The 27,797-nt window shown below is 32.5% G+C and overlaps 1 protein-coding gene across 1 annotated transcript in view; it reads right to left on the bottom strand.

The window, feature by feature from the left end:
• Positions 1 to 207: 207 nt before the first annotated feature.
• The window catches only part of LOC147072064 (uncharacterized), a 27,965-nt gene continuing 375 nt past the window's right edge, over positions 208 to 27,797 (bottom strand). The window contains exons 2-23 of the mRNA XM_085947646.1: positions 26,593 to 26,859; positions 25,835 to 26,006; positions 24,089 to 24,199; positions 21,847 to 22,074; positions 21,601 to 21,731; positions 21,298 to 21,462; positions 20,279 to 20,454; positions 19,841 to 19,986; positions 19,595 to 19,731; positions 18,049 to 18,190; positions 17,009 to 17,156; positions 16,534 to 16,824; positions 15,549 to 15,680; positions 14,570 to 14,722; positions 12,622 to 12,789; positions 11,924 to 12,143; positions 10,356 to 10,600; positions 7,906 to 8,081; positions 6,442 to 6,669; positions 5,193 to 5,391; positions 2,787 to 2,904; positions 208 to 2,617 (exon numbers count right to left, since the gene is read on the bottom strand). Of these exons, the coding sequence (XP_085803772.1) occupies positions 2,454 to 2,617; positions 2,787 to 2,904; positions 5,193 to 5,391; positions 6,442 to 6,669; positions 7,906 to 8,081; positions 10,356 to 10,600; positions 11,924 to 12,143; positions 12,622 to 12,789; positions 14,570 to 14,722; positions 15,549 to 15,680; positions 16,534 to 16,824; positions 17,009 to 17,156; positions 18,049 to 18,190; positions 19,595 to 19,731; positions 19,841 to 19,986; positions 20,279 to 20,454; positions 21,298 to 21,462; positions 21,601 to 21,731; positions 21,847 to 22,074; positions 24,089 to 24,199; positions 25,835 to 26,006; positions 26,593 to 26,859 (3,917 nt within the window). The 3' untranslated portion in view covers positions 208 to 2,453. The remainder of the gene's footprint in view (positions 2,618 to 2,786; positions 2,905 to 5,192; positions 5,392 to 6,441; positions 6,670 to 7,905; positions 8,082 to 10,355; positions 10,601 to 11,923; positions 12,144 to 12,621; positions 12,790 to 14,569; positions 14,723 to 15,548; positions 15,681 to 16,533; positions 16,825 to 17,008; positions 17,157 to 18,048; positions 18,191 to 19,594; positions 19,732 to 19,840; positions 19,987 to 20,278; positions 20,455 to 21,297; positions 21,463 to 21,600; positions 21,732 to 21,846; positions 22,075 to 24,088; positions 24,200 to 25,834; positions 26,007 to 26,592; positions 26,860 to 27,797) is intronic.

Here is a 27,797-nt window from a genome sequence, read left to right as displayed (position 1 = left end):
TATTTACTTGTATTCTTCCCAAAAGAATGGTGTTATTTTAAATATGTATTTCATATAATATGAATAGGTAGGTGGGTAATTCAATACGTATCTATAGGTACTTATATAAATATTTTCGGTATAGGTATATAGGTATTCATCAAAAATTATTTAAATTTGCATATTACGAACTATACCTTAACATTGTTTATTCGTTTTTTTTTATTTAGTGAGTAGTTACAGTTGGTGACATCTCTCATTAGTTAATATTATTAAACTCCCAACATATTGCACAACGAGAAAACTATTGTTTACGAGAAATGACATTTTAATACGCTTACCTACCGAATGTATTAATCGTATTTACAACGGGTTTTTTTAGAAACACTGCAAATATTCAAATTATTCAAAATATTATGTTTTTATACTTCATCATTTACTTAGTAGGTATCTAGGTAATAAGGTTTTTACCCTTTCTTCGTGTATTAACTTATAATCTTTTTTTATTGTATTAATAAATAATAATAGTACAAAACTTAAATCAATTAGAATTTAAATTCAAACTCCATCAAGTACCCTCGGTTGATAGTATTGATGATGGTATACCTACTAATATTTCAATCTATTTTTTATGAAAGGTGTTTTGAATTCATAACTACCAACTTTTTTTGAATATGTAATTGAATAATATGGTACTGTAGCGGCTAAATAGATAAATTATCAAAATTTTATTGTCAATTAATCGCAACTAATATATTATAACAAAAAAACAATAATTAATATAAATATACTTGTACCGATACAAGTACACAAGCACATACCTATCAATAGTAGTAGGTGGGTATTCATTATTCTCACTTCAATATATTATTATTAGTACCCGTTTCCATTTTAGTGTATCTATAGAAGATGACAGTGTCAACTAATAAAAAAATTAATTAAATAAGTACATACTACAAAATAAATAATAATAGTTTAGTTTACCGTATAGATATGGCGAGCCTTTCTTCTCGTGAAATACTTCTTCTCATAGCTGTGCTGTGTCACAACTTTTTATTATACGAGTATTTTGTAAAACTGCTTACCTACCGAATGTATTAATAGTATTTACAACAGATTTTTGGAATACTGCAAATATTCAAATTATTCAAAATATTATGTTTTTGTACTTAATCCTTTACTTAGTAGGTATCTAGGTAATAAGGTTTTTACCCTTTCTTCGTGTATTAACTTATAATCTTTTTTTATTGTATTAATAAATAATAATAGTACAAAACTTAAATCAATTAGAATTTAAATTCAAACTCCATCAAGTACCCTCGGTCGATAGTATTGATGATGATGGTATATAATAGGCTCAACAATAGGTAATTTTCAAAACGCTTTCGATATAAAACAGTCCAGCTCCAAAAGAAGCAATAGTGGGAAAATAAATGTAGGTATAATGCAATATTACGTACTGATTTTATATTGATTTATTTACCCTTGTACGCCACTGTAATGAAAGATAAATACTCTCGCAGCAGGGTGCAGTTTCAAAAAAGGCGTTTATGAATCCCCTTGAAAACCGTGTTTTCTCTTGGACAGCATTGTCGAAATATTGACGCATTTGACACGCATTTAAAACGCAATCGGCTCGCAAATAAAACGCAAACGTCGTTTGGCGGATGAATCCGAAACTTCGCTTTGCCGTGTGCGCGCAGCCTAACAGTTTTCTGATGATCGCATACATATTTATAATATGTCAAACAGGATTCCAACATGTAAGTAACTGCTTTGGGTAAAGAAATATAATCTTTCTATTTAAAATATTTGACTATATTCCACGGAGAAGAGGAAAATAATTTGTCATTATTATTATCATATAAATCATACATAATTTGAATATTTTGGCTTGACTTGTCAGTAAATTGTCATTCTTCAAATACTAAAAACATTAATAAACAAATACCTATCAATATTTTCTGTGGAATAGTATAAATTTGTGAATAAGCCCTCATTTTCAAAATGTTCAAAACAATTATATAGAATTTACAATTACCTACATATTATTTAAATGAATAAGTCGATTTACTCAACGCACAGAACAAAGGTGTAACAATTATAGTATTTCTGAAACGACTATAAGTGCAGGAATATTTTTCGTCTTGAATCCTTAATAATTATAGAATTTTTAGCATATTTGGGGTAAAATTATAGTATTTTACATTTTTCGCAGAATCAAAATTATAGTACTTATTGCACTACATATTATAATTATAGTACGGTTGGCAACACTGTCACCGGTGACTTGTTTTAGCTCAATCCTCAGCACCTCAATTTGTTGTACAACTATTTAGGCATTAGACTTAACCACATATCCATATTTGTTTTGTCTCTGATCTACTAAAATATAAATATCTTTTTACAATCTATTTTAAAACATCAATATTCACTAATTGGAGTGCCTATGAATGTGATAAATAAATTCATCCCTATTCAGATACAATAAAAGTTTCAGGTGCACGATCATTATTGAAATCCCCGACGAAACCTTCCGTAGCATTTAAGTAAATCATATCACCTGTAGTGAAGATAGACGTCGCTCCTTGAACCCCGACGATGCAAGGAAGCCCATATTCTCTCGCTACAACAGCTCCTATGTAAAAAAATTATCATTAAAAATACTTTTTTTGACAAGATAATTTTATATGAATCTACTTTTTTTGCTCTGAAATAATTCACAGTGTAGTTTCAACTAAAGATTAAAGAATAATTTTACATATTTTATTGCATATTAAGTTTGGTGTCGTAATAAATTGACATACCATGGGATATAAGTCCGCCCAATTCTGTAACGACTCCACTTAGTATGGGGAAGTACGGAGACCAACCGACGTCTGTTGAATGTGTTATAAGAATGTCTCCACATTTTAATTGGTTGATCTGAAAATCAATTTAAACCAAAATATATAAATATGAAAAGCCGATTCTTTGCCTCTTTTTTTATTTAATACCTCTATGCATAAACCTCAGTAAAAAATTAAAATCATCATTTTCGTGTTTAAGCAGAGTATACTTGACAGATTGGCAGACTTTCTTATACAAATACTGGGCTGATAATCATTTGCCTAACTCATTGGGTGGTTAATCTGGGAGACATTACATTTTAAGACGATCGAACATCTAAAGAGAAGTATTGTGAACCAGAATCATTATGCCAAGCCACCAATGCAGCGATATTAATTAACGGTGGTAAGCCTTACTTCGAATTAGTATTCAGTACTGATACCAGATGAAGTCCTTTCGGAGGTGACAGTACCATAAAATACATACCTAAACTGAAAATCAATGAAATCAGATCATATTTATAGAAAATTTTAATTTTGACCACTATCTTGGTATTTTATAGGATTCCAATTACAAAATGAAGTTCAACTTGAAATAACTATTATTACTTAGGTATATAAAATAATAAAATCAGACGGAAATCATTGAATTTTTTTTTTTTACCATTTTGGTATTTAGAAGCTCCTGCAGCTCTATCTTAAAAATGATTCATATGATATGCCTATTCATCATGCCACAATGATTTTATACAAAAGTGCACAATTTTTTAGCTTTTCAGCTATGCCGCTAGACTATTATGCATTTATTTCATCGCTATTTTTATATCTAGAATATCCCAACATGCCTCTGAAGAGATAATATTTCACGAATTGCGACTAAGAAGAATAGATCCTAAATCTCTTATTGATTTTCAGACAAATCTAGCTTATGAAATTTAGTTAGTTTTATGTTTACATTCTAAAGGATTTAAGTTTTGTACTATTCCATTTGTCGTTTTTTGCGACCCGGGTTTCGCCTTTCGGCAACTTCAGGCGCCGTGTACACTCACCAAAGGCAAACTCAGTAGTGTGTGTTTGCCTTTGGTGAATGAGGCAAACACAATAGTGTGTGTTTGCCTTTGGTGAGTGTACACGGCACCTGAAGATTCCGAAAGACGAAACCTGGGTCGCAAAAAAGACTTAAATGGAATAGAACAAAACTTAAATCCATTAGAATTTAAGTTTAAATTCCATCAAGTACCTTTGTTCGATAGTATTAATATTTTATGTTTACAGTTGGGACTGATTTTTATTTGCATTTTATGCACCGACTGAATTTCTTATTTTTACCACGTTTTTATTAGCTGGTATTCTTGTTTGTCCAGTACAGATTTTTTCTTGTGAGTCCAGTACATTTTTTTTCTTGTTTGTCCAAGATTTGTATCGGACAATTGAAGATTTTTAACTAACTTCCTGACTAGCTAGATATTTGAAACTTTTAGAATATATCAGAACACGACGACAATGCATTCTTTTAATACTTTTAGCCATTTTTAAGCAGATTTGAATTCATCTTCAATTAATTCTGTTTTGTATGGAAAGTTATTATTGTTGGTTGCTAAGGGGGTCCTAGCAACTAAATTAATAATGTTACTATGGAAGTCAATATGATATGTCAAAATGACATTTCAGTATTCTATAATATTTATTCAGTATTTCTATCAAGTACAATAAAAAGTTTTTATTTGATACATAGAATTGTCAAGTTTATATGATTCAACAGAAAATTTAAAAATGTGGTATATAAAATGTTCTTTTTATCTAGTAATTATTTTAATTCAATTTGTTCATCCACAGTTCTATACGTGGTTAACAAAAAATATATTTTATTCATTGTCGAATATTACTTTTGTTGGGAATCTGTACAGCGATGTCTTTAAGCAATGTGTCTTCGTTAGCAAATTTTAAATGTCACCCTATGATTTTTAATGAGATTTTTATAACGAAAGCTAATTTTAATGACTGATAATCTGATGAAATAGCCGACTACTGTGATATGGTTTCATAATATTGTCATTGCGTATCATCCAGTGATATATTATATATTACAATGCAACTGTGTTTAATTTTTTCATTCTATGATGTGACAACTAAAAACTATTAAATAATCCCCGATTGAGCACATTGTGACCTGTCTACCTGTACGGGATGTCACTGGATCTGAATTTACGCAAACATTATGTAGTGATGAGAGGCATAGAAAATCTGTGCCTGTAATGTGAGGGTATGTATTTATCGATTAAAATGAGTTTCTTGATCACAGCCATGGGTTAACAAAAAATACTTTTAAAGTATTTTCACACCTCCGCTGTGTATGTAATGCCAACATTAAATTATAAAACTCACTTCTGATATAGTGGTCACGACACAGGCTCTGCCAACAATATGGCCAGCGTAAACTGATGTACCGATCAGTTTATTTTTACTGCTGTCGGCTGATAATATTAATTCATCAGCCGCATTGAGAGGCTTCGGTACTCCCCAGTTCAATTCTGGAAACTTTAGCGCATCCCATCGTGCAAAGAAGCGTCTTCTCTGCATTGCTCTGTAAAATAGAAGAAGCCTTCAAATAACTAATAACTAATCGAGAGAGAAACTGACTGAACTTTTGATTAAGGGGGGACATGCTCAGCGTAGGTCAAAATGGAGCTTTTATTGGATTTTTCACAGCATGATCCTGGACATTCCTTAAACGTTGTGGATAATCTATTTATATAATTTTGAAGCCATATTATCCTTTATATTTATTTTTGACATTTGATGACTGCATGAAGTATTTTTATTACATAAAATAGTATTCTTTTAAAACTCTTGCTCTAATGTTTTAGAATATAGTCATATTTCAGTACATACATGTGCAGTGGTGTTAAGATTTTTTACATTTATTAATTTTTAAACGCATTTATAAAACCATTAGTATAATTTATGTCGACATTATTATAGTGAAATATTTACGATAAAAAATTATATTGATAATCTCTGTGATCCCAAATTTGGCAAGAATTAAGCATTTTATTATTCATAAAATGGGCAAGATTAACACATTTGAAGATAATTCTAAAGATACTAATTATAAGCTATGTCGTTAACCATTCAAGTGTGATAAACATCTTACGAATAATGATTGCTTTATAATAATTATTGACCTAAGAATAAGGTAGTGTTTTTTTGAAATACGCCATTTCTTTTGGCATTCCCCAGTGGTTAAGCTACAACTTACGGCCATAGCCATAAATTAACAAACTAAAACTAAAGTAGGGAGTAAGATCATGTTAACGCGCGTGTTTGAACATGTACCGTTTAAAAAAAAAAAATTACATTAGAGCGAGAGGTTTAAAAGAATACTATTTTATGTAATTAAAATACTTTATGCAGTCATCAAATATTTAAAATAAATATAAAAGATAATAACACTTCAAAATTATATAAATAGATTATCTACAACGTTTAAGGAATGTCCAGGACCATGCTTTGAATATACAATAAAAGCTCCATTTTGACCAACGCTGAGCACGTCCGCCCTTAAGTAAAAAGTTATCTTTGTTCAATATATTATCCATTCATTTACATTGTATTAATGAATTTTGAAACATACTTGATTAAATAAGTCGGATTCCTGGTTTCTAAATATTTTCCCAATTCCAGGTGAGTCATAAAATGGATGATGTTTTCATCCGGTATTTTCCACTCAGATATCATTTTTTTGGCCAGCATGCGATATACTAAGCGGATTTTGTGTAAAATTGTAATTAATCCTGCTTTTGTCATTTCTCTATTCGCAACAGACTTCTGGCAAATTGGTATAACATACTGAAGAATCTTCCTGCAATAATAAAAATGCCATTTAGATAATATATAGGTAAATAATAGTGGAGTAACATACTGTCGAACAAGAACTTCTTGTCCACGTATTAAAACTGTAAACTAACAATCCCCTCCGGTGTAGCTAATCGCACCTGTGGTGTACGAATCTATTAATTTACATAGTTTAAAACTTTTAATTGTAAAAATAAGTCTAAAACGATCAGGAGTGATGTTAGAATTATTATTAGTAGATTTTTGGTTTATTGCGATGACGAAAAAGAGTCGCATCTAAAAGGAGAGCCAATACAATATTTGAACAAGCCTCTAGCACGCGTTGCTACCGTGACAGGTACGTCAAAATGCAGTGTTATGATACTAGAAATATATCCCCAATCACTCTTAAGTAGTCATAATATATATTAATTTATTTTATTTCAAATATTGTACATTGGCTATAAATACAAAATTAATAATTGACAGTGAACAACAGTAAAGTAAGCTAATAAAAAAAAGTGATGCACTATTTCCACCATTTACCATGGAATCATTTCCATCACTTTAATATAACTCCTACAATTTAGATTGTAGAAGATGTCATAATAGACTTTTATAAGGATTAGTTGAAACAGGAGTGGGAATATTGAGGAAGAATGGTGAAATACACATGCTCTGGATACAGGGCACACATCTTGTTGATTGAAAAATAACATTTCAACTAATTTTAAACAGGTTCAGAATCCATTAAAAGACTCATTTTAAATTTGACTGGAACAGCTTATCCAGAATTAACCATAAATAATAATAACATAATTAAAGAGATTCTCATAATTCACGCATAACCGTTATTAAAATTAGTATGAAATTCAAAAATTAAATATTACTGTCAAATGGGTTCAATTGGATAATTTACTTTTACTTAACATGGTCTTAATCGAATAATGTATAATGGTAATGGTAATGCCTGAGGGTATGAAACTTACATATTTAAGGGATATATTATAAGTTTATTATTTAATAATACCTAGGAAAATAAAGTTAATTATGTTAATACGGTTTCCAAGTGGGTAGTAGGTCTTTCTGTGAGAGCAGAGATGAGTTTTTTATTTTTTTAGTCTTGAGATAATGGTGTTATGTGGAATAGCTATCGACTAATTAAACAAACATTTAGAATTTAATACAGTATATTATTATTATCATCCATTATTTTAAAAATAAAATTGAATACATATAAATTTTATTAACCCCATTATTATACCTCGGTATCTTGTCTACTTTGGATTTCAATTGAGCGATAAGTTGTTTGGTTGACCTCGGTGGTGGTTTCGAAATCCGACAATCACTTGAATTATGCAGCATCGCACCCACTGACGCTTGAAGGCTTTCTAACAGTCCTGTCGGGTTGATACCCCATGTTTCAGTTATCAAGTCAAACTGTAACAATGAATGGCATTGATTCAATAACACAGTGTTTCTTAAATTTACAATATTCTAGTAGGTACCCCTTTACTCTATAGAGACATGAATTTTACTGGCGTACCCTACTTTCTTGAAAATTTTACTTTCAGTCAGGATGGACACCTTCTTTTTTAGCTTTTCCAATCTGACACTTTCTTTCAAAGTCAGGTGTGAGAGATATTTTTTGTTTGTTTTAGGTCTTCTGAGCTGTCATTTAACCTTTTTAGGTGATGTGATCTGTCAATTGAAAATCTTATTATGTAGTAGGTACGCTAGTACTAAGTACATAATAGTATGTAGTGTAAATACTATAACAGTACGGTTGGCTACGCACAATTGTGTCAGACAACAGATGAAGCAAATATTTTCATTTTTAAAAAGTTCTACTACGTACTCCTTTAGTAATACATTTTGGGAATCACTGCCCGAAAAGAATACAATATTACCTAACTTCTACCAATTCCATAAAAACTGTTTCCATTTTGGCTAAGAAATCACGGGTCTAGGATGATTTGGCACCGCCAACTGGCCTCCGGCGATTGGCCTCCGGTAATTGGCCACCGGTACAATCGGACACCGGCCCAATTAGATGCCGACCCAATTCGACGCCGACTCAATTGGCCTCCGGGAGGATTAGACGCCGCACAGTTGAATTAAATGCTCAAAGGAATAGACGTACGTTACGATTTGTTGGAGTAAATAAGCAAGTCAGTTTAATATGCTTCTATCTTCTCAGTAGTTGTACCTTAAACATTTCGCGCTTGACACATTTTTAATATAGATTGAGAATAATTATTATGCCTTATGATGTTTATTAAAAGAAAATAATTCTTCCCTCGCTAAAACTTAAAGATGTGCATAATCTTTTAATTTATTGTCTATACATGGGTACTTATTTATATTTACAACAAATATTAAAAATAATGTTAGATGTTAGAATGAAAATAACATTATATTTCAGCGTTTTATCGACTTAATATTATAATAAAGCTTAAACATGTATATTATTATGCATAAATGCGTATTTTAAGATAGTATGAAATTACAAACAAAATATTAAGTAAGTTATCTGCTAAGTATAAATGTTTCAGTAGTTTGATTGATAAACTACTTAGGTACTGGGTGCTGGACGAAATCCCGAAGGCCGAAATCCCGAAAAATAAAAAAATACAAACGTCAATAATTGCGCAATTTTTGCAAGAGACACAAACCCATTTTTTGTGGAAATATAAAAAAAAATGTAAAATACAAACATCAATAATTGCGCACTCGTGAATTGCGCAATTTTTGCAAGAGACACAAAATCCATTCGTTCTACAAAATGGTTTCTCCTGAAAAAAAATTGCGCAATCGGAAAAACCCATTTTCCAAAAAAATTATTTTACATTATTTTATATTTCCACAAAAAATGGGTTTTATCTCTCTTGCAAAAATTGCGCAATTATTGACGTTTGTATTTTTTTATTTTTCGGGATTTCGGCCTTCGGGATTTCGTCCAGCACCCAGTACCTAAGTAGTTTATCAATCAAACTACTGAAACATTTATACTTAGCAGATAACTTACTTAATATTTTGTTTGTAATTTCATACTATCTTAAAATACGCATTTATGCATAATAATATACATGTTTAAGCTTTATTATAATATTAAGTCGATAAAACGCTGAAATATAATGTTATTTTCATTCTAACATCTAACATTATTTTTAATATTTGTTGTAAATATAAATAAGTACCCATGTATAGACAATAAATTAAAAGATTATGCACATCTTTAAGTTTTAGCGAGGGAAGAATTATTTTCTTTTAATAAACATCATAAGGCATAATAATTATTCTCAATCTATATTAAAAATTTGTCAAGCGCGAAATTTATAAGGTACAACTACTGAGAAGATAGAAGCATATTAAACTGACTTGCTTATTTACTCCAACAAATCGTAACGTACGTCTATTCCTTTGCGCATTTAATTCAACTGTGCGGCGTCCAATCCTCCCGGAGGCCAATTGGGTCGGCGTCCAATTGGATCGGCGTCCAATTGGTCCGGCGTCCGATTGTACCGGCGGCCAATTACCGGAGGCCAATCGCCGGAGGCCAGTTCGCGGTGCCAAATCGTCCCATTCCCGAAATCACAGTGTAACGCAACGACTTGTTCGATATTTTGAGTAGAAATTTGAAAGTCTTGTGGTACATAAGAATGGAAGCTCTGATTTAAGCAATGTATACTGCAGAATTTAAAAAATCCATACCTCCTTAATTGATCTGTGGCCATGATTCTGTAGGAACTTCTTTATCATGTTATAAACATCGGGGCAATCACTCTCGAGCCATTTATATGCATCCTTTCGGTTTTGATCACAAAATTGCTGGGCCATCCCAGACGCGAGAATGGTGTCGGATATTTCTTTAAGTCTCTTGGGAATTTCTGCTGATATAACATTTTGGCACGATGAAAGTATTGCGGCGATATCTGCGTAGTTTTCAGATGTGAAATCTAGAAATTTTGTAACCATGCTATATTATTAATTACACTTTAAGACACAATGGCAATATTTTTGGCCAGAAGCTATCTAACACTCACTGATGTATGTGGTAGATTCTTATAAACTTTAAACATTGCTTTGATAACGGTTCAAGGAACTATGTAACAAAACATCAATGTTATAACATATACGAATGTGTCATGGTTTTGATTTCATAGCGTATTTATGTATTGTTAAGGATAGAAGTAGGAGATATGTAAGTACATAAAATAGGGGGTGATTTTTAGTTCCGCAGAACACTGCTAAGATGTTACTGCCTTTATATATTTTAAGCGTATGGTACAACACATCATGCCAGAAATTCAATCTGTATTCAAACGGATTAACAGCTATTGGTAAGCGTTCACATCAACTTTTACAATAACAGTCTTGATTTTATGGCTTGGTATTTTCAGCTGTTTTAATATAGGTACTACTCCAATTAAAAATATGGGATTTTTGAAATTATCCTTCTTTAGGCGCGTTTGGAAAATCAGATCAGAGTGTATTTTTGGCATGTGACATGTAACACATAATTTATTTTTTCACACGAAAAAAATCGCACTCGATTGGATTCGAACCACGATTGTTCGGTTATCAGCCGAACGTACTATCTTTACGCCATGGTATGGTACTGCAATCGTGATGATTATACAGTATAATATTATAGTTTAAAATTGTTCCGTTGCCTAGGCAGCGAATTTATTGTTGTCGCCCATTTGCAATTCCTTACGTAAACAAACGATTAAACAACAGAGTGACAGTTGGTACTTTAAAAATAAAAACAACAAGAAACCATTATATAATTTAGTAATATAAGTTAAAGTGTATAGACATAAACCAACGGCGTTCCAATAAGCGGTTCTTTTTCTTGAGTGAGTAATTTAACAAGATAATTAAGAGCTAGTCAAAGAATCTAGTTTATCACAAGTTTTGTTTTTGTTTTGTTACACCAAAGAAGTATAACTTTTAACGCGCGTACATACACCGATTTTTTTTAATATTGTTTGATACCAGTTAATATTTAATATTATAATTCATAGTCATTATTATAATCCGTTTAGGTAAATCTGATCCTCGGGTTTATCTTTAGTCCACATTATTTTCCCTTTATATCAAGATAACAATGATTCAGCAGTTCTTTAAAAAAATAAGTAAAGGCAGTTATACTTAACTACTCTAAATCTAATAATATGCCATAGAATAAAATTGCTTTATGTAGTTTGTAGAAAGTGAAATACAATAAAGAATGCAAAGTGCAATAAAAAATGATTAATAATTAGAGACTTAGTTACCGGTTTGTCCACGAATTAGGATTTGAATTAACACTAATTGGGAAAATACACTGGCCACTGTCGTGGAGTTGTGATCCACGATACCTAGCGCGAATAAAGGATAAGCCTCATCAATCGCCCTGTACATTTCCAGTGCTGTGTTTTCTTCTCCCACATTGATATATAAATTATTGGCTCGCACGGCACCGGCTTCCATTAGTGATTCGCTTCTCCACCAATTCTATATAGAAATAAGAGAATATCATTATGGATACGTAAGTTGGCAAGTATTCTTGGGAAATAAGTATTGTTTTTTAGTTTGATTCTTGTCTTTACATAGCTCCATAGATAGGGTTTTCTTTCATAAGGCAAAATTCCATAGGAGAGTTAGGTACGTAAACATTCGAACACATTATATAGAGTGAAGCAAGCGAATCACTGTATATCGATAATTTGTGGGTTAGTATTTCATAATTATTCAAACAGATGTCACTGTATGTTTAATTTTTTAGATTATGCAAATCAATCGACAGTGGCTAGTAATTTGAGTTTAAAGTCTGACGAGATAACTCGTGAAATTTGTATGTGCGGCCTATCGATCACAGCCTCATAGAGCGAGAAAACTCGCTAAAGCATAGAACCAGTTAAAGAAATAAAACCCATCTATGAGCTATCCTATAATTATTATAGTAGCTTTATAATAAGAAATGTAGAATTACCATAGCCATGTTGCAGGTGAGATGAATTTTCTTGAAGAAGGTATTGATGCCGTGTCTGTGTATAGCCACAGAATGCATTGCGCGATCAGTTACAATATGGCCGAAAACGGCCACGTCCATGACTTTGTTATCAATAGTTATAGTGTCATCCACTTTTGAAAGAAATGTCTGGAAAAAAAATGTATATATACTTATAAATTGAATTGCCACTCATCGGAGTAGATTCTTATGTAGTTATGGTAAAATGATTTAATGGAAATATCTTGAGATTGAAACAAGTTGTTATATAATAGTTGGCCTGCATTTTTTGGACAAAAGTTATCACACTATCGCTATATGGAAGGTTTATTCGGTCTGAAATATTTACGAACTTCCCATGTGCCAGATACCAGGTTAAATATTTATATAAAACTATCTCCTTGAGAACTGGTTTCACCATAGATCAGCGGTAGTGAACATATGATACGCGTGTCACCTGTGGCATATGAGAAAATTCTGCTGGCATGTGAAAAATTCGTATATGAAATACATTTTATTAGATATATTTATACAGAAACATACAATCAACGTATTTAATAAAGCATATCAATCATTCAAATATTACTGCGGTCAATTATAACAGGATACCCAACCAATATCCACGAATGATTGGAAGGTGTGCCGCAAGATATTTTTGGATATGAATGAAAGAAATAATTAACTAAATTAAACTAAAAAAAGTAAATACTTTTGATTTCCAGTCCAATAAAGAAATTCTTCTTGGGTGGAGCATGCCTGTTGACATCCATTTTTTGTACATTTCTATAGTTTTTATAATAATATATGGGCATCACGCAAAAGGACCATAAGAGAATAAACGTAAACGAATGGGTTAGGAAGCAGACAGGAGTACGCGATGCATTAGACGTTGCCAAACAGCTGAAATGGAGATGGGCGGGGCACATTGCTCGCCGAAAGGACGGCCGCTGGACAAATGTCGTCATCCAGTGGTACACAAGGGGCACGAAACGGCCACAGGGTCGCCCTAAAAGCCGCTGGATTGACGAACTGGTAAAGTTTGGCGGAAATACGTGGCAACGAACGACACAGGACCGAGAGAGTGGAAGAAGGTTGGGGAGGCCTTCATCCAGCAGTGGATTGACCCCGGCTGATGATGATATAAGAAAACTTCTATTACAAAATATTTACTTCGGATATTTTTTCAGGAAAAATTAAGAATATTATTGTTAAATTAAATGTTTGGAAAAAAGTGAATAAGTATAATTCTTCAGCGTGATGTAAAAATTTTATAATTCAAATAGTGTACTTAGATGCGAAAATGGGTGGGAAGCAATGAGTTATGTTATTTACAATGTTATTGCCAGGCACCGAAAATCATTTAGTAATGGACAATAATATAAACATAAAAGAATCATGATTAAATTGTGGTCCATTTTTATTTACAGATACGGAACACTCACCAAAATAATAAAAGATTCTACAGCTAGAAATACTGTAGAACAAAGGATTCTGAAACAAATTTATAAATGGCTTTCCACCAGTTTGTCATTGTATGTGTTTTTAAGTGGTGACACAATGTGTCAGCATGTCATGCTACTTGAATAAAAGTAAGTATTGCATTTAAAATCATATCTAAATTTAATTTTCAATGCATCGTTTCTGGTTGAATTTGTGGAGGGAGGAAAAGATATATTTTTGTAAATTCACAATAATAAATCAATAATACCAATATACGTAGTTTTTGGAATGTTGCCCATTGTATTTGTTAAAAATTTTTGATACGTAAGCATATAAAGGTTCACTAGCACTGTTTTGGATAATTCTGACATTGATGCTCTGTTGGAAGTGATGAATTTGTAAAAATTATCTTACTTAATTAGAGAAACATTTTTATTGAGCTCGTATGAAAAATAAATATTTGAGTACCCAGATGTGAGATATTACTTACGGCAAATAGATTTATTCCTATATGATAATGTGTTGCTCCCAGTGCCTTCTGGTAAAAGGGGGATGGAGTACTTCCAGTAGACCTTGTTATGCCATCATCAAGACATTTTCCAATTGTGGAAAGTGAGAGAGGTGACATGGAACCTGGTAATACCTGAGAAATAACAAAACATTTATTTTTCAGGTAAAAGAGGATTTTTATTTCAACATCTTTGAGCTTGGTAATTAGACATCAATGACATTTCAGAGAATATGATTATTCCAGTCAGTCATAATTTTACGATGCAATCCCAGACAAAAAAAAATATCGCATGATAATTAGTATTTCTGATTTCGATTCCAGGATTGGTAGAAACATTAGAAAATATTGTCGTGAATGAGTAGTTAGAATTTTTTCTATTCAAAAATCTATACAAATAATATATATTTCATGTCTAGTGACATGTTTTTATTTTTTAACATGATTTGGCAGGTAAAAAGTAAAAATACAGATTCATAGCTTAAAATATAAGAGCACTTACCCTCACTCAGTCTTACTTTTTTCCTACAATTTTTTTTCATAAAGGGTATGTTTCTGAGGTTTTTTCAATAATGAAAATCAAACATTCTTAAATCTTACGTTTATTCAATATTAAACAAAAACAATATTTGTAAGATAGAAAAAAATAGACGTGATATTATATTTCAATAATAATCAGGAAACTCATATTAATTAACATAGTAGTCATTAAATCAAAATTTCTTTATATTTTTTTACCGATTTATTGAGTTGAACTAGCCATTAATTCAAGTTACCTACACTTCTATAGTCTCCATAAATATGCTACTTCATTCGATTCGATTCCTGTATTTTCATATCTGGGATATACGGATCAACAAATCAAGCAGGATATCTAGATCTCGGAATTCTGGGATTTTAAAACTCTGGTGTGAATACAAAGTATGTCTTTAGACACTAATTTGTTGGAAAGAGAATTTACCTCTCCGGTATTGGCGAATGTCAAAATATCACTGTTTGACATTATAGGTGAATCAAATTCATGACATAGTTCGAATTCCGTCCAATTAGCCAAACTTGTGATGGGTCGGGCTTGTAACAAATATATTTTTCCCTGAAATCAGATATTTATCAAATATAATTAGTAACTTTAACCTATTTTCATCTATGTAAATAAAAACATACCTACATTACAATACAACAGTCAAAAACTTCTTATGTTAGAAACTTTTCAATAAAATTAATCCTATTAGTCTTTTACAAGATGATTGATAAGATTCTCTATTTAAACAATTTTTAATCTAAATATATGGGTTTTAAAAAATGTTAAATATTAATGTTAAATTAGAATGTTAATTTAGAATATGTATTTTCAATTTGAGCATAAATATTTTTTATTCAGGAAATTAAATTAATTAAAATCACCATTATTTAAAAACTACAAGACAATCCGCTAAGAATGCCATCATTCTATATTAGATTTTACCAATGTGATCAAGAATTATTGTATTGCAGATATATCTATTTCCAAACTTTAATTTAAGGCTGATTTTCCAGTCACGCTGAACGTCGGCGCTGATCAGCGAATATGTATTATCATAATCTAGCGTTTTCTAATAAAATTGATTGCTCAGCGCTGAGCAGCTTCGGCGCTGAACGTAAGCGACCGTACGCGCCGCGCGTCAGCCCCACTCACTGTGCGGCCCTGAAGCGCCTTCACTGCCAGTGAGCGTTGCAGTGTCACGCTGAAAGTGCGTCACGATGAGTCGGCACGAGACAAAAACTAATCTGGGCTGACAGTCAGCACCGAGCAGCTACGCGATCATCGACAGCGCCGACGTTCAGCGTGACTACGAAATCAGCCTAACAAAACACAACAGTTCACTGCCCCACAGATGATGCAAATTTGTAATGGCCATATAATAGATAAGTACTTACTAATATTTTTATATATTTTTGTTACATACCTTGACAACTGCCCATTCTATATCTCTTGCGGATCCCCAAAGCGCTTCCTGTTTGATTGCCAGTTTGCCCAGCAACAAACACTGTTCTTCTGATATACTCACGGCCTGAGCTTCATGGTCATCAAGTAATATCTTTTCAATGCCATTGTCACCGTGCATAGTTTTATTTGATCTGGCAATATCCACCCTGTGTGTTTTTTTGCCAACATTAATCTCACGAATTGACAGTTTGTTTTGAAGGTCTCTGTTTAATATTATTGTGTCCGGTTCGACCTGACCCGAAACCACACTCTGAAACATAAACAAATAATGTTAGATTGCAGTCAAGTCAAGGGCTGACCGTCAAAACGTCAGTGCATTAGTGCCATCTTCTGGATGTTGCCATACGCTGTGTTAAATTGTCATTAAAATTAATGAAAATAACTAAAACGCATAACATAATTATTAAGTATGCAGACAGAAAGTTTTGACTTACCTCTCCTAGCCCAAAGTTGGAAGTGATAAGAATGCAAGAAGGATTTCCTGTGGTCGGATGGCGCGTGAACATCACTCCGGCCGCATTCGCTTCCACAACTACCTGCACCACGACTCCCATTCCACATTTTACTTCTTGTCCATGCTGTCTGTAGTTTTAGTATGAAAAAAGGAAAATATTCAATTTTCTTTATAACGTAGTTTACATTTTATGTTTACGTTCTACATAGTTTTAATTTTAATGTAAAAAGCATTGATTTTTCTAAAAAGTAAAAATGTGTATAACTCGAATTCCTTTTTGTTTACTTATATCAAATCGAGCTTCAATTTGTGACCACACTGAAATTAGATTTTATTAAATTATACAAAAATATTTTCGCTGCACTGCAACTTAATAAACTGAATTTTAATGATAAACACGACTATAAATTAATGATATGTAACACTTGTAATGTCAAAACTAAATTGTATTAAATTGCATGCATCACTGTCACTAGATGCCCCTAGTAGAACTACCATAGCACTGCACTGTATCTTAACGAGAATAAGCACAATTTAATAATAATATTACATTGTAAGTACTCATATAAATATATTTGTGTAAGTATATTATTTTCCATTGAATTAGTTTTTAACCAAGGGTGACATTCCTTATAGTTTGACATTAGTGCCATTTTTGTAGGCAATACAAATTGCTTTCTGTCTTTTTTTATATGTTTCTGTGAAAATTACTGGTCTTAGTGGTTCTTTTTATGCCATCTAAATACAAGAAGGTCTTCTTCAAGATCTTTGGTTGTCCGCAATTATTGACAGAATTTGATATAGGTATGTATTGAGAAGGAAATATCAGCATCGGATAAGGATGTAGGCACTTGGGGCGATAGCTCAATTCGTATCACCCAAAATGCGATCAATATGGGTTCGAAACCCATTTGGACAAATACTTAGGTGTGTGTCTTAAATTGATCAAAATTATGTATATTATTATTCAGAATTTATATGTACCTAGGTACATAATAATGTGTCATTTGTGAAACATACCTTCTATAAGCTACACTTTGAAATGAAAATAGTGAAGCCCAACATTTTTGGATACCGCTAAGTACATCATCAAATGTTTCGCAGCCTAAAATCGTAGCGTTTTGACCGGCTGCTGATAATTCTTCTGAATCCTCTCCAATACCTGAATTGATAAATAGACTTTTTTTTCATATCTTGAAAATATATGCATACAATAGTGATTAGAGCAGGACCACGCTAAGAGTGGTTGCTGTCCGGGTGCCAAAGCTAAAATTGCTGTCCCCCCAAAAACTTTTTTAAGGGAATAGGAAATTTAGGAAAGATGAAATAATTAATTTTAATTTCTTCAAAATATCTTTACATGGAACAAATTCATGAAAACAATTACCCTTTCACATTTTACAACAATATGACTGTTCATTTACTAACACCCTTTGCAGTACAAAGAATTATTACATTTTTGCAGCAACATGTTATGACTCTGTTATGCTATGACACTGATTGAGACTTTGAGAGAATGCTTTTTGATATTTTTGTACATATACAACTTTAATGTATAAGTCATAGATGGGAGATTTTAGTATATGGCTGTTGGTAAAAATATTATTATATAAAAACTTATTTCGTTACGGGTTTTTTTACCACAATAATGACAACACTGACATACTCGTCTGTAGTGACTTCCGGAAAAATACAAGATGTATTGTACGACAACATCTTCTTGGCTACGTGAAGGAAGGCGCTGTTGTCGACTAAATGGGAGGAGCTTGTTAGTTTACAATGGAAGTGCAGTTAAAAATGGGAGGAGAATGTTAGTTCACAGTTTTAACACGTAGCCAAGAAGATGTTGCCGTAGAGTAGTAGTGTTCACTTAATGAGCTTTCGTTTACTGGAAACAATGATTAATCTGGTGGTTCTGATTACACATTATGTAGATTTTTCATTATCCTATAGACATATAAAGGTTCGTATCACTCAACCTGAATTGAACAAATCAAATCGCACCATTGGATTTGTTGGATTTGGGACCGTTTGGTAGAATGTCCACAGAAACGCTTTTCTGATGTTTGACAAATCATCATTAGTCTATGAACCGTCTGAATTGGTTTGACGTTTCATGTCAAACCATTTCTGATGGTCCGAGAACGGTTTGATTTATACACTGAACCAAACGTCAAATCTCAAACCATTTCCGGTGTATTTTTTACTCATACAATTTGTACGTATATTGTCTATGGCTTAGTTTGATTCATGTTGAATGATACGAACCTATAAATCGTCTCTGTTCTGGCAGAACACACTAACTGGAGAATACTAGTTTTGAGTAATTTGACTTTGAAGTTGTTAAAATGTTTGAAATGGTCTATCATGTGAGTTTATTAAGGAGTCGTAAAAAGGATGACTTTAAAATATAGACTGGTTATTTATTAAGAGGGTTTCCAGACGGTAAAGTTTGAAATAAGGAACATTTTGGTATAACTAACTCAATATGTCATTTTTTCGAATTAGTGTCTTCTGCCAGAACAGTGACGAAATAAGACATTACCAAAATTTATGATTTTATTACCTGATGATCTTACAGCAAAATACTGTTTAGTGGAGACCAGTTCTCTGGTTTTGTGTATGGATAACTCTTTAAAATATTCACGGACACTTTCCACTACTACGTGACACACTGGAGTCTCCGAAAACAGTTTTTCAGCTCTAAAATAAAAAATGTTAAGATTTAATAAAAGCTTCTAAAGAGTCTTTTGGTAATATTGTGTTCTATTAATTTGTGAGTGGATACAAAGAAAAATAAATGTTCCCTTACCTCTTACACGCATTTTGAAGAGCTTCTTCATTGTAGTTCAAATTTACATTTACAATGTCTTGCAAAACATCAGACAGTACCGAGTATTCATTAATATGCTTTTCTAGTGAATTCACAGTAAGACAGAAGCCATCAGGAACGGTATACTGAAAAATATTTTCATTGGATTATTTTCAGCGCATTATTAAAAATATATATGGCTAAAATACTATCCATTTTCAGAAAATTGTTGTTTTTTAAAAAATGAATAAGCACAGAAGAGATTTTTAGACAATGATTGATTCTTATACCAGTGGTGCACAAACCGCGTCCCACCAATTAAATGAGATATGCCAAAATTTTTATCTAGATTAATTACCGAAACTAGGTTTAAAACATGGTTAAATGCTTTATTTCGTAAATTAAAACTATTAAATTATAATGAACATCAAAGCATACCTCTTCTGTTTGGACGGAGTATAAAAGAGATAGAGAAGCACCCTTTCCTCCGACAAGCTTCGGATTACACGCATTAATATTTTTGAAGGATACACACAGATCATTTGCTAATGAATCGTTTGAAGTGTACCACTTTAAATGCTTGGGAGAAGAGTACTCACTGAATGGACAGTCGCCTTTAACAAGTAAACACACAATATTATACATTACACATCAATTTAATTATTATTCTTAATACAGTGAAACTCCAATTCTACGATTTTCAAGGGACCCTAATAAAAACGATAGATCCGGATAAAAAAAAATCGTTTTTCTCCTGGATTTTTTTCGACATCTTGAATTATTTTCAGATTCTCAGCTAGAGTTCTAGATTTCTTCATGGCGGGAATTTTACTTGCGACTTATAAAAATTCATGATACGAAATACGAGACAAGCCTGAGCGCCTACCGACCTGTGCAAACAAAGCGACGCGACTGAAAGGTCTGTATGTTTCATAAACAATTCTACGAAAGCGAAATGAAAAATATTCAGCAAAAACGGTCAATCGGGATAATATTTGTGACGGGACCATATTTAGACAATAGATCGAGGAAATCGATAAATCGGGGAACGGTTAATGCGGGATTATTTAACATTGTTCTTATGGATGTTTGCCGGGACTATTTATGCGAGAACGGTAGATCGGGGTTCCACTGTACACAAAATATTCTGTGGTGCAAATTAAAAGAAATGTGAGTAAGTTAATTTCAATATGCTTCGTCGCTGTATAACAATCTATGACAGCATCAAGTACACTCACGTTCACAATGTGTTTCGCCACTGACTGATATTAACAGCGAGAGATGTTTCGCTTCGCGTGTCATGAGCATGTTCTACAAAATGATTCAATAATAACAGTCTATATGCCCTGGAGATACTTAGGAGATGAACAACATATCACGGGACTTTATGAAATGGTGCGAACCCGTAATGCTCCTCGCTGGAGTTATCAAGCGGTTACAAAGAGAACTATGTTTACCTGCGTAATTTTTCCCGTTTTCCAAAAATCCATAACCTGCTATGCCATTTATAACGCAATGAAAAGGAACTATTGTATTTTCCCAATTCCACGGGATACCTTCTCTGATATTGAATGTTTTTTCATTATGCAAATGAATGAACACTTTAAAATGTGCAGAATTTGCTGAAAAGAAATAATTTCACAATTAATATCATTTCTTACCATTTTAATTTTATTTCAAGACTTATTGAAGCAATTTTATTTTCACAATATTCACATTACATGATAGGCTAACTGTATTATATTAATTTGGTGTAATACCTGAAAATCTAACAGCAAACGCTTTCGGCATATCAGACTGGTGAAGTGAATCTAAATTTACAACGCTGACGTCGATATCATCAATAGAAGCAATAAATCCATTTGCTCTACGTACGTTCCCAAACTTCAGCCTGAAAAATATAAAACAATGAAGCATACATACTACCCACAAGATCAATACTATATAACACATATCCACATTATATAAACTCTCATAAAATGATAAATTTAATAAAAGTTTCTCACTGTAGTCCTTCATGTTTCAATGTATCCAATACGATTTGAAAGATTACTCCGTCCTCCCCGACGCCGACTATGCTCATGGAATTGTTTAAGCGCAAACATTTGCTTCTCCCCCATCTTCTCTGTCTTATTCCTGGTAAATTTAGGGAAATTGGTTCTTGGACACCGTCCATTGTAATAATCCCTGTTACGCATCCGTACTGATCATAACCAGCGGTTGATAATTGCGTACTGAAAACAATTTTATTTATTTATTTTACATAATATAGTCAACTTTATAATTTATAAATTTAAGATGTTCACAACATGACATGGAAAATAAGAATGAGATAAGTAACAGTATTAGCTGAACACTATAAAGAGTAAATACAAAAGTCATAAAAAGTATATGGAAGTACACTGAACGAGCTAATTAACCTTATTTTTCTCCCAATTGGTATTACCTAAGGCGAGCTAGTTCTGCACTTTGTCAGAACAAACTACTGATGCTCCTGAATTCTAATATAGTTATCAGGGACACAAAGGTCAACACTATTAAGAATGGCAGAGCTCTCATTTCCACCGCGTCAAGTTGGAAGAAGTATGTTGCCAAATATTGATTTCTTCTAACATTTAAACTACAGTATGTAAGCATACCCAAGATAAAGTCAGTCGGATGAAGCCACAGATAATATCCATACAGTATGAGGTAAAAGGATCTCAATAATTTCTTTTGAATCCAGTTTATAGTCTGTACTTTATTGATTAATTTAATAAAATGCAAATTTTTTTAGTAGTTATTCCACTTTTAATAAATAAATCTGGAACGGTTTCGTCCATCTCAGAGGGACTTTGGAATAACTATAATCAATAATATATGCAGTTCTACCATGAATTGACAGTTAACACAATAAAAGAAAAAAAGGCTGTACTTTAATGGCCCACGTGCTCCGCGTAGGTCAAAATGGAGCTTTTATGGTATTTTCAAAGCATGATCCTGGACATTCCTTAAACGTTGTAGATAATCTATTTATATAATTTTGAAGCCTTATTATCTTTTATATTTATTTTAAACATTTGATGACTGCATAAAGTATTTTTATTACATAAAATAGTATTCTTTTAAACCTCTCGCTCTAATGTTTTAGTATATAGTCATATTTCAGTACGTCCATGTGAAGTGGTGTTAAGTTTTTTATATTTATTAATTTTTAAAAGCATTTATAAAACCATTAGTAAAATTTATGTCGACATTATTATAGTGTTACAATAAAAAATTATATTGATAATCTCTGTGATCCCAAATTTGATAAGAATTAGGCATTTTATTATTCAAAAAATGGGCAAGATTAACACAGTTGAAGATAATTCTAAAGATACTGATTATAAGCTATGTCTTTGACCATTCAAGTGTGATAAACATCCGAAGAATAATGATTGTTTATAATAATTATTAAACTAAGAATAAGGTAGTATTTTTTTGAAATACGCCATTTCTTTTGGCATTTCTCAGTGTTTAAGTTACAACATACAGCCGTAGCCATAATTTGACAAACTATAACTGAAGTAGGGAGTAAAATCATGTTAACGTGCGTGTTTGAACATATACCTAACCAAAAAAAAATCTTTTTTTTATAAACGGTACATGTTCAAACACATAATAAGGTTTTAAAATTATATAAATAGATTATCTACAACGTTTAAGGAATGTCCAAGATCATGCTTTGAAAATACGATAAAAGCTCCATTTTGATCTACGCGGCGCACGTCTCCCATTAACTGACAGGACCCAAAAAATAGACCAACTCTCAAGCCTGCTTTGAACTAAGGAATTATAAAGAACTTTTAATACAGTGACATCGAAAAAGATCCGGTAAGTATGCAAGATGACTCCCAATATTTGTAGCACATTGGTACAAATGGTACCTAACCATATGTCTACTAAATATCAGTTTACTGTCAAACATAATGCCAAGATCACTTACCGATGATATTCACAAAAGAACTCTTCCATGCAAACAGTCTAAATGAGGATGTGCTTTTAGGGACGTATTATTTGATGACAGGTAGGTACAGCCTGTCTTCTCAGAATTGAACAGTAATGTTCTAAGCGGGTAATTTTTATTACCATTGTTAAAGCTAATTTAGTACATACAAAAATAAAACTTGATCCTATTATAAATTATGGCTAACTCAAGGCTGTCAAATGCTGTCCATAATATACGTATCAGTAGTAAAAATAAAATAAAACTCAAAATAATCTTACATAGGATGCATCCAGTTCATGTTTCTCCACGGTTTGACTGCAAGTGAATCTGCCATAATTTTTATACTGCTCTCGTCAAGAAAACTTATGGGTTCCGAACCAGCGATCCAACTTGACAAAATAAGAGATTTGTATTTTAATTCAAAAAATTGTATTATTTTACTATATTTAAGTACATGATACCAAAGAATTTGGGCTATAAATAGAAGGAACCTTATATATTGTTATTTCTGTTATGACATTTCAAATTATTTAGCAAACGCATGAAGCATGGTTAAGTTGATAAACTTCACAAATATTAACATCGCTCAGTTGGCACTCTGATTTTCTGACATACAATGGCAGCCATTTTTTAATATGCATTGTGATTAATTACTCAATTTAAATTATAAAAATGGTTTGACACAAATTTTACAGGATTTTTTAACTAAACAATAATGCTGAAGTGTATGTAGTAAGTACATATTATTAGCTGCTGATCTACTCATCCCTGAAAATTGGCAAAAATATACTATGTCGTAGCAGTAGTGGGAAGTTCTTTGCAAATGAACCTCTAATGCGAAGTGACTTGTAGCTAACTGAATCAGTGCTTTGCTTTAATTTCATACATTCAGGCTCCATTTCTATAGGATTTTAACATCTTAGCATTGTACAGACGTTTTTTTAAAGAAAAGCACTATGAAAGACAGTGAATTTTCTTGCCATTTTTCATTATGAATAAGTTTATATGTGAATAACGTTTTTGCCACATAAACCTCAATTATCTTAACAACTGCCTTCTGTGAAACCTGAAGCCTAACAAACAAAAGAAGACTGTCCAAGTATCAAAAATAAAATTTTCCAGAGAATACTTGGACTTGTTAAAGAAAACCAAAGGTGGCGCATCCATACGAATGCTGAGCTCTGCGAATAATTTAAGCCTGATATAGTCAATGTCTCGATGGTGCGAAAAAGATGGGCAGAAAACATCAAGAAGGAAGAAGAGAGGCTGAATGTGACCGACTAGAGATGAAGAGATCAGTATAGAGATACCTGGAGGACAGTCGTGCAGTCAGACATGGGCCTGAATGATCTGTAGCCCTAGCTTAACTAACCAATCCAAACTGCGAGTTATTCGTAGATAAATTCTGCAAATTAATTGCATTCATAGTAACATTTCAGAGAAAATAGCTAACCATTTAAAAAGTCATAATTTAAAGTAAAAATACAATCTAGGCACTCTTTTGGTTTTACCATGAAGGAATCAAGATATTACAGCATGCCACGTGACGTCATCTTGCACAAAATTGTATCGTGGGTCGGTGGGCCTCACGGTAGTTCGGAGTAAGAAACAATTGTTTTTCTTAATTAATCTTAAGAGTAATCTATTCATAGTGGGTCAAATATAATAATTACAACTACAGTAGGCGCTCGGTGATCCGGCACCCATATTTTTTCACCTATGCCGGATTGTCAGAAATGCCGGATTATTGGATTTTTATAGGAAATAATTCTATCACAGATTTGAACACGTGTTTATCTGTCAAGGTCGGGCACCGAACTGCCGAGCGAACGGCTCTCTGCTCTGTAATCCGGCAGTTTAATGAGAAACTTGCTGGATTATAGAGCAGGAGAGCTGAGTTGCAAAATGCCGGAATATTGGACGTGCCGGATTGGTGAATGCCGGATTACCGAGCGCCTGCTGTACTATATTATTATCCTTATTATGCTATTATATTTTTTGATAAAAAAATTTGTGTAACATACATAAAATTCATTCTCACGTGCTGATTGTCACTATTATCTGAGGATCCATTCTTAATGAGAATGCCATTGTAAATAATTCTCCATCTTTTGAAATCATCCAAAAGAATCAAACTGAGGTCACCTCCATTCCATACTTGAGACGTTCCACTTTCCAGCATGCATCTAGGTGTATCTGAAGAGGTAAAATTGAATAATGAATATTTCAGTAAAAAATTAAAGTTGCATTTTTAGTAGAACTCTATTATAATGTGCGAAACACATTCAAACTTTTTTCCAATTATTTCTTGAGCGGTCCCAGGTTTGAATCCTGGGTCGGGAAAATATGCATAATATATTGTTTTTCAATTTGTGTCTAACAAGTGGCTAACACCCATTTCTCGTGAAAACAAATCTGTTAATACAACCTCCACTGTTAACATTCTTTCTCATCCTCATTTGCCTATTTTTTTTTTATTTCTTCTGACCATGTCTGATCCTAAAAGGATCATATTATGGTCCTGCATAGAGTGGAGATTTCTATTAACAGATTTTTGTTTTTAAGAGAAATGGATGTTAGCCACTTGCTCAACCTATTGGGTCCATACTCTGACTCCAAACGCAAATTAAAATCAATATGCGTATTTGCCATACCCAGGATTCGAACCTGGAACCCACAATATTATAAGCGGTCGCGTAAGCCCCTTGGCCATCATGGGATCATTATTTGTCAATTTTTTTTTTATAGTAATAAATAAATACATAAAAGAAAGTGCACTTACTTGGCATAGAATATGATGACCCATCCTCCAGTAAAAGATTGAGTGAAACATCAGCGACATTGTGCGTTTTTCTTGAAAATCTAATAAACAGTGACGCTCCTTCTGCGTTTGCTCCCCACAAAGTTAAAGCATCGCAACTGTCTTCAAGCTTCAAACTGTGCAGGTTTTCATTTTCTGTGCCTCTCGGACGCTCGTTGCTCTGACGAGACTTCCTCCATTTCTTCAATACGTGTTCAGCCCATACTCTTTTAAATACATAGTTCCACTCTGAAATATTATTATCCATCAGTAAATTAGTTTATTGAAATAAATACAGAACTATTAAAGTGAGGTTCATTTTTTACAGATTTGTATGGCATACGAGCTAAAAAATGAGACAGAGATTCATATTATTATAATGTTTTAAACATACAATTAAAGCATCATCATCATTTACTTATACTACATGGTTAATTTGACATCACATCACTTTGAACTATTAAAAGCTATGACGTCAGATACAAAAAAAATGCATGTAACTAGGTACATATTTGATTTAATTATGCTTTCAATAAGTAATTGAGTAAAGATATCATTTTTCTGTCTTCTCTGCATCACTTTGAAACTAAAACAATAGAGTTACCTACCTATCGGGTAGATAAATAAATAAAACTTCGTATTAAATGAACATCAATCATACATTAATAATACTAATATAATAAACTTTTTTATTCAACGATTCACAAGATTTAACAATACAACATTCTTTAGTGAACATACATAATTCGGAAACATCTCAGATACTTACATATTAAAAAATATGGTGTCAGGTGGGACTTGAACCCACATCCATCAGATTCCGGCCAATGCGACAATATTTTTTTCAAGATTTTCTTAGGTATGAATAAGTGTTTCCAAATTATGTACTTACATTCCATACAGAATGTTAAATTTTTAAATATTGTGAACAATTCCTTGAAAAAAAAAATTGTAAGTAAGTGCAACTACATATTTGGAACGATTCCGATCAGTTAGGAATCAAGGTCACCTATTATTGGTACTTTGATTCAAAACACAAAAGCCAGTTGCCAATATTAACGAAATTTGATAATTGCTTCAGTTTTATGACTATTGGTTAATTTCGTCATAATTAGATAGGGTACAGGTGGCTAAGTTGGTAAAGCACATTTGCTGGAATCCAAGGGAAACGGGTTTGAGTACGGCCC

This window comes from Rhyacophila brunnea, unplaced genomic scaffold (assembly GCF_057557595.1).
Source record: "Rhyacophila brunnea isolate RB1 unplaced genomic scaffold, BYU_Rbru_1.0 scaffold_2, whole genome shotgun sequence".
In the NCBI taxonomy this organism is placed as follows: domain Eukaryota; kingdom Metazoa; phylum Arthropoda; class Insecta; order Trichoptera; family Rhyacophilidae; genus Rhyacophila; species Rhyacophila brunnea.
This window is presented reverse-complemented; position numbering and strand designations above follow the sequence as displayed.